This window comes from Trachemys scripta, chromosome 15 (assembly GCF_013100865.1).
Source record: "Trachemys scripta elegans isolate TJP31775 chromosome 15, CAS_Tse_1.0, whole genome shotgun sequence".
NCBI classification, from domain to species: Eukaryota; Metazoa; Chordata; order Testudines; family Emydidae; genus Trachemys; species Trachemys scripta.
The window spans coordinates 18,573,201-18,586,453 of record NC_048312.1 but is presented as its reverse complement, the minus strand read 5'-3'; the positions used below and the strand labels follow the sequence as shown (position 1 = coordinate 18,586,453).

Sequence of the window (13,253 nt, the reverse complement as noted above, 5' to 3'; positions counted from 1 at the left end):
CCCCCAAAATCTAATCCGGAACATACTTTAGTGACAAACTTCCCCAGCCTAAGTGCTGGGGAAATAGCATTCCTTGGTTTCATATATCAGAGTGATCAATAAGCCTAAATTGTTATAGCAATATGTGAGAGAGAGAGAGAGAGAGAGAGAGAGAGAGAATTAGGCAACACTTTGTTGAATTCTTGGTGTTTCATTCTGCTCTACTAGCCAATAAGAAGATTTTAAGTCTTATGGGGCTGAACCACTTCTGAACTACAGAGCCTCAGGTAAACCAAAGCTCCCACTATACAGGCTGGACCCTTTCTCGGAGTTTATTCTTTAGAAGAGATTGTATTTTACCTTCTGAACATAGATCTCTATGTACTTCTGCAGGTTGTTGCGGTATAAGTAGAGAACCAGGTCATGAACAAAGTCAAATCTATCACAAACAATGATCAGAGGAAGCTGGTCTGTGAGCTTGGCCTCCTGTATGTTTGGGGGGAGGGAAATGGAAAGGAGTTGAAAAGGAAGAAAAACAAAAACATAAGTCACTATCTTTACAAATTATGCGGGGATGTGAGCAGAGACCCTTAACTGTTTTCCTAATTTAGGACCAGCAAAAGGCTACCATTCAGAAAAATGCTGACTCTAAATTGACTGCAGTCTGATCCTTTGATACAATTAAAGAGCCCATCATAGACAGCCAAATGAGGTGCATTTCTACTTTAAAGGGCAAGGGTTTTTTTGTTTTTTAAAGTAAAGTAGTTATTAGCAAATCCTGGATGCACTTAGATATCTACCTTTAGAGGTCTTGGCTGAGAGTGGATGCTCAGCACTTTGAGAGTCAGGCCCCTTAAAAGGAGTCTGAAGTTGGACACCCAGAATCACTTAAAACAGGGTTAAGAATCTGGAAGCCAAAAGTTCAAGCAAGAAAGAACATGCACCTGGGCCAAGCTGCATAAATGTCACTTTCCCCCCCACTCTTATAGAATGGCCAGTAAAAAGCCTGATTTGATTAATAAAGTGAGTCAGTGGAAGTAAGTTCCCCCTGAAACTTGGGCAAGCATAACACAACAAACATCCTTGAGTTCTGCTAAAAAGGATCTGGGGGTTATAGCGGATCACAAATTGAATATGAGCTACCTTGATGCAATTGCAAAAAACACCCACAAACACACGCCATTCTTGGGTGTAATGACAGGAGAGCGGCATGTAAGACATGGAGAGTTGTCCTGCTATACTTGGCACTGGTGAAGCCTGGGCTGGAAGATCGTGCCCAAAATTGGACAGTGAACTTTAGGAAAGGTGGACAAACCCAAGAACGTCCGGGGCAAGCAAAAATATAGTCAGGAGGTCTAGAAGACCTGGACTTCTGAGGAAAGTTTACTTTTCTACTATTACTATTCTAGCCAACAGTCAGGAAAATTACCTTGAGAAAATTCTTCACTCGTTCAGGGTTATAGCAGTTACTTTCACGGCAGATCCTTTCTACCTCCTTAATTTGACCCGTCTTGCAGGCTGCCTGGATATATTTGAAGTGGACATCTGGATCCTGGCTGAAGTTCACAATAGAACCCAGGAAATAAAACAATCCTAGAAAGAAGCAGAGGTTACCTACTTATAGCTATGAACATTTAGAGTTTGACTCATCACCTAGATAAGGAGTTGTATGCTTTGATAATTTAGTCTGAATAAGGAAGGAAGCCACTGATAAGTGGTGAGACAGGACAGGTGAATTTAAATAGTCCCACAATAGTCTCAAAGGAAAGCTGCCAACAGGAATACTCAGACTGTCAGCTACGCATATGGTTGCCTTCCTCCACCCAGATATGTACATCTCCAGGAGAGCATCATAGTAACTAGGTGTCTTCTGCAAAACAGTTGCAAGCACCAGATACAGTAAACCTAACGCTTGGTTCAAACTGAAAGACTGAGTACTAGTAAGCCAGTCAACTCTCCTTCCATCTCAAAAACAGATTGAAAGCAAGTACCTTCCTCAGAACATAAGGGCACCTCACCTTCATAACTTTTAAAAGATTCAAAAAGCTCCACAAGAGACTGGGTGCCAAGCTGCTCATGGTATTTAGAAGCTACTTGCACACACAGCTGTAGGTTTTGTCGGATGTTGGCCGATAGCATAGCACGCAGACATTCCACAGAGTCCTCAACTGACAGAGAGCCAAAGAAGTTTACAAGCCACTAAGAACAAAAGTTAAAATGGTTTTAGAAGTTGTATACACCTCGCTGAACAGCAGGGGAAGTAGTAATTATATTCTGCATGGTTGGCAGGTGGAAACATATGTACTTGTCTCAGATGTGCCACAGGAGGGAGTGTGTACTTGGAAGAATTTGGGAATGACAATAGTGCTGTTTAACCCTCCTAAAAATTAAGGATAGCAACAAGGACTCTGCTACACATGACCTCATAGTTCATTAAGTCAAATATTCTGTTTTGAACACCCATGTGATTTTGTTGTGGGCAAGAATTAGTTTCACCAGGTAGGCGTTTTTGCTGCCAAGAGATTGATTTCAGGTTTAGAATGGCTACTGGCAATGTAGACTGGGTTTGAATGATTAAAGTTTTCCTCAAGTTAATTACAGATGTATGGCTGAACACCTACTGGCCAGTCACTGAAGCTTCTCATTTGAGCTCGTCTAGGGCAGTGACTCCCAACCTTTCCAGACTACCGTGCCCCTTTCAGGAGTCTGATTTGTCTTACACACCCCAAGTTTCACCTCACTTAAAAGCTACTTGCTTAACCCCACCCCCAAAAAATCAGACAAAAATATATAGAAGTGTCACAGCACACTATTACTGAAAAATTGCTTACCTTCTCATTTTTACCATATTATAATAAATCAATTGGAATGTAAATATTGTACTTACATTTCAGTGTATAGTAAGTATATAGAGCAGTATAAACAAGCCATTGTCTGTATGACATTTTAGTTTGTACTGACATTGCTATTGCTTTTTGTGTAGCCTGTTGTAATACTAGGCAAATATCTAGATGAGTTGCTGTACCCTGTGGAAGACCTCTGTATCTCCAGGGATACATGTACCCCTGGTTGAGAACCATGGGTCTAGGGGATTTCATTACATGTGCTTGCAATGTTTAATGTATTACTTTAAGCTTTCCCGCTGAAAAGGGAATTAGTTTATGGATAGGTAAGTGACAGGAGAAATTTAGTTACATTTAACCCACAAAGTAAAATTCAGCTGAAACTAGTCTTACCTCAGGGTTTAAGAGGTGAGTGTGAACTACAGCTCGCTTTATATCATAGAGATCAGTGTAGTGCTCCAATGCTCTCTGTAGCAAGCCTGCCTTTTCACATAACTGGGCAATATGAGCACGATCATAGAGTGTAAACATCTGGTTTCCAAGGATGGCATCTGCAACCTAAGAGGATACGATATGTTGTTGAACTTTAAGCTTCCAGTTTCCATCCACAATCAAGATGTAATGTTATCATGCAAGGAAACTACATAAAAAGGAGAGTTTCTGGGAAACAGATCACAGAGTAACCATTAAAGTCAGTTACACTGCACTTCTACAGATGTTTATTCTAAAATATCACTTTACAACACCCTTACAATAGGTATCTGCACATCCACCCTTTCACTCTCCACAGTAATGCTTTGTCTCAACTATGCCTGTAGCTGGAGACTGCTACCATCAAAAGCATTGTTTTCTAAATGGCTGGAGTTCTTGAAAAAACAAGCAAATTTTTAGAAGGGGTGAAGGAGACTTATTTTAAGGAGACTAGATTGAGGAATCTTACCTGTGGTGCATGAATCAGATTCATTTCCAACAGACGTGTCTGAAGGTGTCCTTCAGCAGGGCGATTATTCTTCAAAGCATCCAACAAGAAGGAAGTGCACTGCTGAATGAGACTGTTCTCCATGAATACATCTACGATCTGAAGTGGACAGTAATCAAATCAGTCATTCACCCACATAAGTTCTTATACAATTTTGAATATAAGTCAGGAGTATTGAAGCTGATCCTCAAAGGAGCCATCTCACAACATATGCAGCACCTCTATGTAAACAACTAGTTATGTTAAAGCTTCCAGCATTGTACTACAGTAGTAGTGTTTCTACTTACATTTTACCTTTTGAGAGTGTTCTCAAACTGTCTTCCCTTAAAATGTTTTTATTCACTGTATCAGGGAGAGTTCAGACTTGTACTTTTAGTGTCTGAATTTGATGACAGAGGTCATGTTGGCTGATGTGTCAAACAAGTATTTGGTAACCAGTAAGTGAAGCAAGTTTGATAGATTTATGTACAAGTTATAGTCTTCTACTTCATAAGTAGAAGACTATAACTTGTACATAAATCTATTTCCCCAAAGAAAAAAGGATTTCAATATCAAGTGCCCATTTGTTTTACAATAAAAAACACAAAAAGCTATAATCTAGATCAGTCTCTGGGGACTAGTTTACCTACTGAATGGAAGTCTTCCCCCCCTTCTCCCCCACAATTAGGGCTAACAGCAGCCGCCTTCTTGACTTTGAAGCTTGGCAATCTCCATCAATCAGCGTAACAAACTTGCAATGTAGGAGGTGTTGTTCTCCTTGTGAAAGCCAAGAAGATCTGCAGAACTCTAGCTTCAGAATTGGCTGGAGATTAACAGCATGCCAGATTACAGGAAGTATTACTAGAAATACTGTATGGCCATAGGCCAGCCCAATCAAGCTAATTCAAATACTAGGCGTATAGCAAAGTTCACTGGATTGGACTTTATTTTACAAACACATCATTAGTTTCAGCTGGGACTACGTGTCCATTAAACTAAGTCCTTACCAGTTGCAAGTTTTTACCTGGTTAATATTAGCCAGGGGCTCCTCATCCTGCACCAACATTTGAGAGAACTGTAGTCCCTGTTCTGGGCTGACTCTCATCACGCTTCTCAACAAGAAGATCCAGTCTGGCGTATATCCAACCTAGAACAATTACACAATTTTAACAGTTAAAGCTCCCTGGAAATGCTTAGGAATTTACAAGATTTTGCTCCCAAGTTCATACTTTAGTACAGTGACGCCTGCTGCAGACATGTTTATTCCCAGCACAATGCAACCTACTCACACAAGACTATCTCATCCCAAGCTGTGAAAATAGTGAGTTTAAAGTTTCCACATACACTGATAATTAAGATATAACAGTGTAGACTAGCCTTATGTTTCCAGTTGGGGAAGACACAGATGCTCAGTCTCTACACTTGAAGACTAGTTTGTGGGGAATGCTTTAGACCAACTGCTGTCCAAAGTTTAAGGTGGGGAGACAAAGAAAAAGTTACTGTATTTGTGACCACACAAATGAAACTGCAGATCTTATCTATCAAGTTCAGTCTCCATTATATGGCTGGTCTAAGACCATGTTCTCCAGTGTTCCAAAATTGAGAGTTTTGAGAGTTCAGATTCTTTGTGGGCTAAGCTGATGCTTCGTCCTGCCACGGGACAGAACTGCATCATGGTTCATTTAGAAAGGAGTGTCATGACATGAAAAATTGAGCAAGGCAGCTCTCAACTCATTATCAGTTTTACAGACTCTGGAATGTTTAAGGCCTTGTCTTATCTCATGGAAGATACCCAGAGTATGTCCAGCTTAGAGTACTGCACACAGATGTGTACTGGGAGTCTAGCAGTAGAGGTATTACACAATCTTACACCTTTAACAAAAACATTTACCTTTTTGGCATAGAGCACTATTTTCTGGAATTGACCAGTTTCTGCAAAGCACTGAATGACTTTGTTTGGCACATTAGCACGAAGGTAAACACTGAGTGCAAGGGTTGGATCAGCGGTCTTCACCAGGTCTCCTAGTTCCTCAGAGCACTCCAGCTGAAAGCAGAAGTAGCATTTGATCAGGCAGAACAGAGAAGAGACAGATAGTTGGTTCATCTCCACTAAGTACATAAACATGTGCCAGTAGACTGCTATAAGAGACACACTGCTGCATTAAGTTTAACCAAAAAACATTTGCCTACCTTATCTTCCTTCAGCCATTTCTCCAGGAGCTGCTTGCGTCCTTGTTGCAGGACAGGACGGCAGAGTTCTAAAGATTCAAATTTGTTAAGTTGTCCTTGATCAAGCAAGATACCAAAGTACTGCAGCAAGGGAGAGGCCTGCCCGGGCTGGGCTGGTACACTCTGGAACTTCCTGATAGTATCACTGGTACGCAGGATTCCCTGAAAGATACCGGGAAGGGGAAGAGACCCAAGATTTAAAAAAAAGGTTTCAGTTACATCCATTTGAATAATCCTTGCCTTTTTCGGTACCTAAACTATTTGCATAGTAGCCAACTCAAAACATGCCGATGTGTTGGGTATTTTTAATTTGCAATCAGTTCTTTGATCCAACAAGCGCAGCTTTTAATTGTGCTCTTCTCTGTATACTATGCCCAACCTAGAATGTAGCTGTTAGTGAAAAGCTATTCCTCTTCTGTAGGGTCCACAACAAGCTAGATTCTTCAACCAGAAACATCTTTACTAGTTTACTCTTTGTACATCAAGTTTAACTCAAAGATAATTTGGTTAAGATAAAGACATTTGACTGAAAGTGCAGTAACTGCCAAGTGGCAGAGTTAGTGGTGTATTTAGGATGTTAGAATAAGCATCACCTTAAATCCTTAGTCTTCATCTTTGAAAGCACTCACCTTTGGTGCAGATGCTGCCACTTTAGCAGCTTCTGCATAGCTTCCTTGTGCAAAGAGTGTATTGAACTTTCTGGCAAACAGTTCCTCGGCCCCAGCCAGGTTACTGCGGATAGCCATACGCAGACCCAGGTCTGGATTCTGGAGAACGTTAGTAGCATAGTTCACAATGTTATCTTCTTCAACACAAACTGAAAGCACCTGGAAAGGATAAAAAAGCCTTAACAGGAGCATCCTGCTGAAAACAGCAGCTCAAAGTAATAGAGCAAAGGAATTAAGAGTCCAAGAAGCTCATCAGTAAACGTAGATAAAGCTATAGTTCCTCTATTGCTGTTGTTTTGGGTCTTAGACCTCAGCTTGTCAGTCTACCCATTGTCTAAAAGTGCAACCTATAATGGAGGGCAATTTCACCACATTGTTTCTTCCTACTATTCTAAAGTTTTGTATGCCTTTTAAGGCTATACAAGCTCTTTGAGGAAAGGGCCATCTGTTATGTTTGTACAGTGCCCTTCACAATTGGGCCGAGGCCTCTAGTATTGCACACTGCAGTAGGTAATGCTAATCTGAAGTTTGCTGAGTGTGTAATGGCTCACTTTGAGGTATGCATTGCTGGCATACCTTAATATATCCAATAATCAGCAACATTATAGGTGGCAAATAAGTGTTAAAACCGTTTCAGGTGCTAGATTTCCACTAAGATTTAATTAAGAGAAGTTTTACATCATAAGTCTGGAGATGCCTGTTCTCTAAGCAGCTATTCAGTGGCACACCTTTTGCACATTAAAAGGAACTTTTCCATTCCAAGTACATGCTAGTGTTGCAAGTTGGCATGCTGAGTGTCTTGGATTGTGGTAACAATTTTCTACATGGTCTAAATACAGTCAAGTCACAGCACGTTTCCTTGCCATTTCCCATCAGACTAAAAGGAGAGGAAGGCTGAGAAGTTGTCAAACCACTGCAAGAAAATATGTGGCCAGATACAGGGAAGCCAGGCATTGCATTCACTAAACAACAATGAACAAACCATGACAACCTTGAGCTGTCTGCCATATGCACTATAGTTGTCTTGTAAAACAATTTTGCTCAAAACTGGGAGAGCAGTTTACCCAAGTTCAGTAAGGAGTTGTGGGAACAGAATGTTCTTCTGTGTGTTCCTCCTTACACTACAAAACATTACTGCACACTTTTTCCTGTACAGCTGTGGCAGTGTAAATCAAAGGTCTGAGATCTTGTTATCTAAAGTAGTATGGTACTCTTGATTAGATAGTGGTACTGACTGTGCCTTTAGCTGTCCTGTGCAAAAGTCACTAGGGTATTCCTATACACAGAGGCTCAAGAGTAGACAGGACTAAATTTACCTGTCCTTTTTTATTCACACCAATAATGCCAGAGGAAGGTTCATGAGGAGCAGTTACAAAGATTGTGTCAGCACTAATACGGTTCATGTAAATACACACTCCAGATTCCAAGTCATACATGTGAATGTATCCATACTTCGTAATCAGGTAGATAACGCCATGCTTAGTTCCAATCTGCCAAAAGGGAAAGAATTAGGAACATTTGAATATAGTTTAAGTGAACTGTCAAAATACAAGCTACTAGAAACTTAAGGCAGTGCTGTGTAGCAGGAGAATATTCTCACTACATGGTTTAGTTGGCGAAAGGTGAAGATGCAGCTGTAAGCTCTCAGGTTGCAAGGAAGGAGTGTAACAATCCTGTTGGTCACTTACAGAGCTGTAATTCCATACTAGTGGCAGGCAGAAGACAAGACATTGGTCTCCAGGGTAGAAGTTAAGATATCCCATGCATGGCTAAGCTAGGATGTTGATTATACAAGCTAGAATATCTGCATTAAGAGCTTCAGTTAACATGAAAACTAGTGCTACAATCCCGTTCTTTTCTAGGAAGGCCAGCCAGATTGGAATAGCTAGAGAAGTCAGTCAACTAACCTAAAAATGTCAAATGTAGTTGTAAAATTATGCAAGTCTCACTTTGAGACATGTCAAGTAGTGGTGTTGAGAGATGGCTTTATGACTGAAAGCCTCAACTGGAAGTAGTCACCAGTATACAACTGCTTGTGAAATTTTTTAATCCACTGATACTATTAGGTCAAGAGGCAGCTGTCTATTGTTACCCAAGATCAGTCTCAAAATTGCTCACTATAGCTAGTCATCTGAAATTAAACAAGTATCTTCTGCTAAAATTGGACTATGCTAGCTAGCAATTTCACATCCATGACAGCCAAAGATGTTATTTTAGCACTTTTGCCTCTGAACATATGTCGTTTTCCACTATACTTTGCAAATCTGGTCAAAAGATGACTGACTCCCTTTATGCAAGTTCTCAAATCATGATGGGGGAGACATGATGCGATCAAGGAGAAAGTCTGTCAGAGCCAGAATTAGGTTTCTGCAGTTCTTATTCCCAGCTCTATCCCCAAATCACAAAACTACAGCTCATTTCAGCAGACTTTAATAGTATGTTTGTATTTGGACAGGTAGGAGAATTTCTGAAATAGAATGCTCATGTGTAACAGCAACTTGAGTTTTTGTATCCAGTGAGGTGCTTTTTATTGCTAGTTCAATTTTTACAGAAGTGGGTTGGAAGCAGTTTTGGAGTACTAAATTTGAGAAGTATCACCTATGTGGGGTGGTCTTCCCCGTGCTACCCTTCAGATCTCTACCTTTAGAGTGAGCTATGCTTCCAGCATTGGTTGTGTTATGGAAGAATAAAATCCATGGCTGATTTGACAGCAACATCTATGAAGCAATGGTGAAGTCACTCTTTACAGGGAAGGCTCTGACTGATGCTATTTAAAGTGAGGTTTATGGATTCCTAAAGGACTCAGTTCATAAAATGGAGAATTAGATTTTCCACACAGACTGAAATTTTAGCCAAAAAAATCTTTATCATCAAGAGTGTTTGGTCAAAGTCAGTTCTCATTTTGGTCCAAATTCTCTTATTTTTAGGAGACTGTTTTGGCTTTCAAATGCCCCAAACTTTGAATTCCCCATGAAAAAAAGTGTTTTTTAATCAGCTGTCTCTATGTGCAAGTCTACATAAAAAGTAAATATCACCACTGAAAACATGGCCTGAAGTGAATGCATCTTCTTGGACGAGGAAGAAGAACAGAGGTCACTTATTCTAGGATTCTATTCAGAGATGTGCCATATATATATTACATCCACCTATCCTCCACCACAGAGGCATGTGAAATGCTATTATACATGCCTATGTTGGCCAGTTCATGAGCAGCTTTACATGGGTTTAGTGTGCACTCTTGTATACCTTACCTGCATTGCCACAGGGAAGTCTGTCTGAGCCTCAGGAGGGAAAAACACATCAACAGCTTTCTTTACAAAGGGCTGGTTTCCAGTAGCAGGTTGACCTACTTCTATTATATGCAGCTGGGAAGAAGGAATTGCATGTCACCAAGACAAAGTTTGCGCAAAATCCTGCTAAGAAACAAGTTGATCCTCTATCCAACCAATGCTTCCCAAACAGGCTACAAACCAGGCAATTAGCTATTTCAATACCTTTTATGCAACTTACCCATGAAGCTTTTCAGCCAATATTCATGATTCTAGAACTTGAGATGTCCAAGATGCTTGTTTTAATAAAAACTCTTAAAGCGGGAGAGAACCTCTGTGCTTTTGATAAAACCCATTTCTCACTTTCCAAATCATTAGTCATAAAGCACTGCCTAGACACATTAAAAAAGTGCCAGCCTTGTTCTAAGACACCATTGCTGCCATCTCTTGGATTAGGCAGTTTCAGATGTACTCAATCTTGAACAGTTCAATATAAGAGCAAAAGGTTTGCCATGGACAAGTTGTCAAGATTTTAGTCCAAAAAAATTGTGTTTGGTCTTTCCAGGGATGTTGCATCTTGTAAGAAGCTATTGAAATATTATTCAGCCCATTAAACTCAAGTAGTTATTCTCCACACTACAGGGCAGCTTAGCAAGTGTGGCACATTGTATTTTGTGATCTTTTAGAACGTTTGATCAAAACTCCATCAACTTTAAAAATTTAAGACACAAAAATCTAACTTCTTCAGAGTCAATACTTGAGACTCAGTTAGGCTTTAGCTTTTCAACAAGGCTGCTATATTATAATTGCCATCAATTTAAGGCCTACAAGAGGCAGAGTGAGCTTGTTCAGCTGAGAACCATGCTACAAGATGTGAGAGCTTTATTCAGATTGAGAGTCAAGGCACCTTTAGACTCAGGTATTTCACTGCCTTCAATATTTACATTAGTTTTATGAAGTTCCTTAAAAAAAAGGCAGAAGAAGATTACTTCACAGTAAAACAAAGCCTTGACTGAACAAACAGCGCCCACTTTTTTACAGCCACCATTCCTCCAAAACAAGGGGTCAACTTTGTTTAATTTAATCAGTGCAACCCTACTGAAGTCAATTGCATTAAATTAACAATTAGAAGTATTTAACAACTGGTCTTAATTTGTAAAGCTTCTAGTGGTAACTGAAAGATTTAAGGTTACTGATAATTTACATTAGCTTGAAAGTAGTCAGTATGGTTTATAAATTTTACCTTGCCTCCTGCAGGGCTCCGTACAGCAAAACAGAAGAGCGTGGAAGGCTTGGAGTTTCCTTCAATTTTGAATTCTGCAAAGGCTGCTGCATGACCCTCTATAGGTTGGGAAACCTTCCTATCAACTGAGTACAACTGCATTGCACCAACCACACGATTTTGCTAATGATATGGGCGGGGGAGAGAGGGGAAGAGGGAGAAGGAGAAGTACTTAAGAGTTGCATATGCATCAAGAACATAGGAATTGAACCACTAACACTTTCAGAACAGAAGCAAAAAACAAAATTTTTTACTATGCTGTACATCCTTCTGAAAGGAAAGGCTAGAAAACATTCTTCTGGAAAAAGGTCTCCCACCTACTGCAGAACACTCTTGAAATAAGGTTTAAGTTTTGTTAAACAGGAGGAACTACAGTCAGTATGAAATGAAAACAAGTGCTTGTTCCAATTTTGACCTATTTTCCTGCACAGTTCTCAGATTTATACCTGTATTCATAATGCACTTTTCCTGTATACTATTCTGAAGAGTCCCTTACCTGGGCTGAAATTCCTATTAGGAGTAGCCATTTTTGGTGTTCATCTGTCCTGTAGTTGATGATTTGGCAGCCTGCAAGACTAGCATGCCTGTCAAACATCTTTTGGGGCTGAGATTCTCCCTCCATGCTCCAATGAAAGACTGCTGTCTCTGTCACCAAGGCAACTGTGTTTACTGATATCCACTTCCAGAAGATCACTTCCTCTGCCATAGTATGGGCTTTCATTTTACTTTTCATCTCAATGTTAAAGATCTGAAGTGTCTTCCCTGCTGGTGTGGGAGATACAAAAGAATCACAGACCTCTGGACATTAAATTATACTCAGCCCTATAATTTGCGTGTATTGGGAGGCATGTTTAGAATGTTTAGCTGCAAACAGCTAGTTTTCCAGTTTAAACATTCCAATAAAGATGAGTAGAATAAAGATAGGGCAAAACTATGGCAACTTAACAGAATGTCTTCAGCTACAGCTTAGGCCATTTCAATGATCTTGTAACAGATGCTGCACCACACAGATGTAACATTAATTTCTGCACAGGCAATGAACACTTTATGGCAACATGTTTTAAATACAAGTTTCCTCTTTACTGGGTCCTAGAGAAGTGAGTCAATGGAGACAGACAAGTCCTGACTTACGAAGTAAGACTGGGCTGATCCGATAACACTTTACAGCAAGTCACAAGTAACTGCCTCATCAAGATTAAACTATAGCCAAGTGCCTACAGCTACACAGATACGAAGTTACACTCCTTTGTGTGCATATTTCCTTTTGAGTGTGGTATAATCAGTGAGCAAGTAGCACTGGCATATCAAGCTGACTATCTTGATAAGTGGTTCAATAGTGAAGTTAGAGATTAAAGATATAGGTCATACTTCATAATCTCTAGTGAAAGTATGTACAGTATTCCAATCAGCATGCCTCTGCTTATTTTGGTATTTATTAGCTCACATTTGGAAAGTTCAAAGTTTACAGTAGTGTCAGAACCTAACATCTGCTTCAAAGGAATCTTACTTTAAGACAAGTGAGGCAGGCTCTCCATGTGCCATTTAAATGGTCTAATTAAATATACCCAGTTCCTCCAACTTGTATACTACACTAGTGTCTGCCCATATTCCCACTTTAAAGGAAAAGTTACAGGTTCTGTAGTCACTTACATTGTCCCTTGTTTATGGAGCAGATCTGGCTCTGTAAAAGTATCTGTTTGTAAGGGCATGTCTACTCATACCTCTGGAGCGATTGATCACTCCAGGGGTTGATTTATCACGTCTAGGGAAGATGCGATAAATTGACCACCAAGCACTTCTCCCATCAACTCCAGTACTCCACTTGAGTGGGAAGCAGAGGTGAAATCAGCAGTCGACCTACCACAGTGAAGACATTGTGGTAAGTATGTTATTCACATAGCTGAAGTTGTGTAACTTAGATTGATCCCCCACAGTGTAGACCAGGTCTTAGAAAGCACAATAGTTGGATAGGCTGCAATTAGTTTAGAGTGCAAATATTTTAGCTTCCACCAAGCAAGAACAAAA

The 13,253-nt window shown here is 40.1% G+C and overlaps 1 protein-coding gene across 6 annotated transcripts in view; it reads right to left on the bottom strand.

Moving 5' to 3' along the window:
* Positions 1-13,253, bottom strand: part of CLTCL1 (clathrin heavy chain like 1) — a 55,188-nt gene that overhangs the window by 21,369 nt on the left and 20,566 nt on the right. For 5 of the 6 annotated variants that reach the window (XM_034790736.1, XM_034790733.1, XM_034790737.1 and 2 more), the window contains 13 exons: positions 11,725-11,993; positions 11,190-11,351; positions 9,929-10,042; positions 7,994-8,167; positions 6,639-6,836; positions 5,971-6,171; positions 5,672-5,824; positions 4,805-4,927; positions 3,763-3,900; positions 3,216-3,380; positions 1,998-2,178; positions 1,409-1,572; positions 340-465 (listed from right to left, as the gene is read on the bottom strand). In XM_034790736.1, coding sequence (XP_034646627.1) covers positions 340-465; positions 1,409-1,572; positions 1,998-2,178; positions 3,216-3,380; positions 3,763-3,900; positions 4,805-4,927; positions 5,672-5,824; positions 5,971-6,171; positions 6,639-6,836; positions 7,994-8,167; positions 9,929-10,042; positions 11,190-11,351; positions 11,725-11,993 — 2,168 coding nt within the window. The remainder of the gene's footprint in view (positions 1-339; positions 466-1,408; positions 1,573-1,997; positions 2,179-3,215; positions 3,381-3,762; positions 3,901-4,804; positions 4,928-5,671; positions 5,825-5,970; positions 6,172-6,638; positions 6,837-7,993; positions 8,168-9,928; positions 10,043-11,189; positions 11,352-11,724; positions 11,994-13,253) is intronic. The other variant, XM_034790735.1, reaches the window with a different exon arrangement.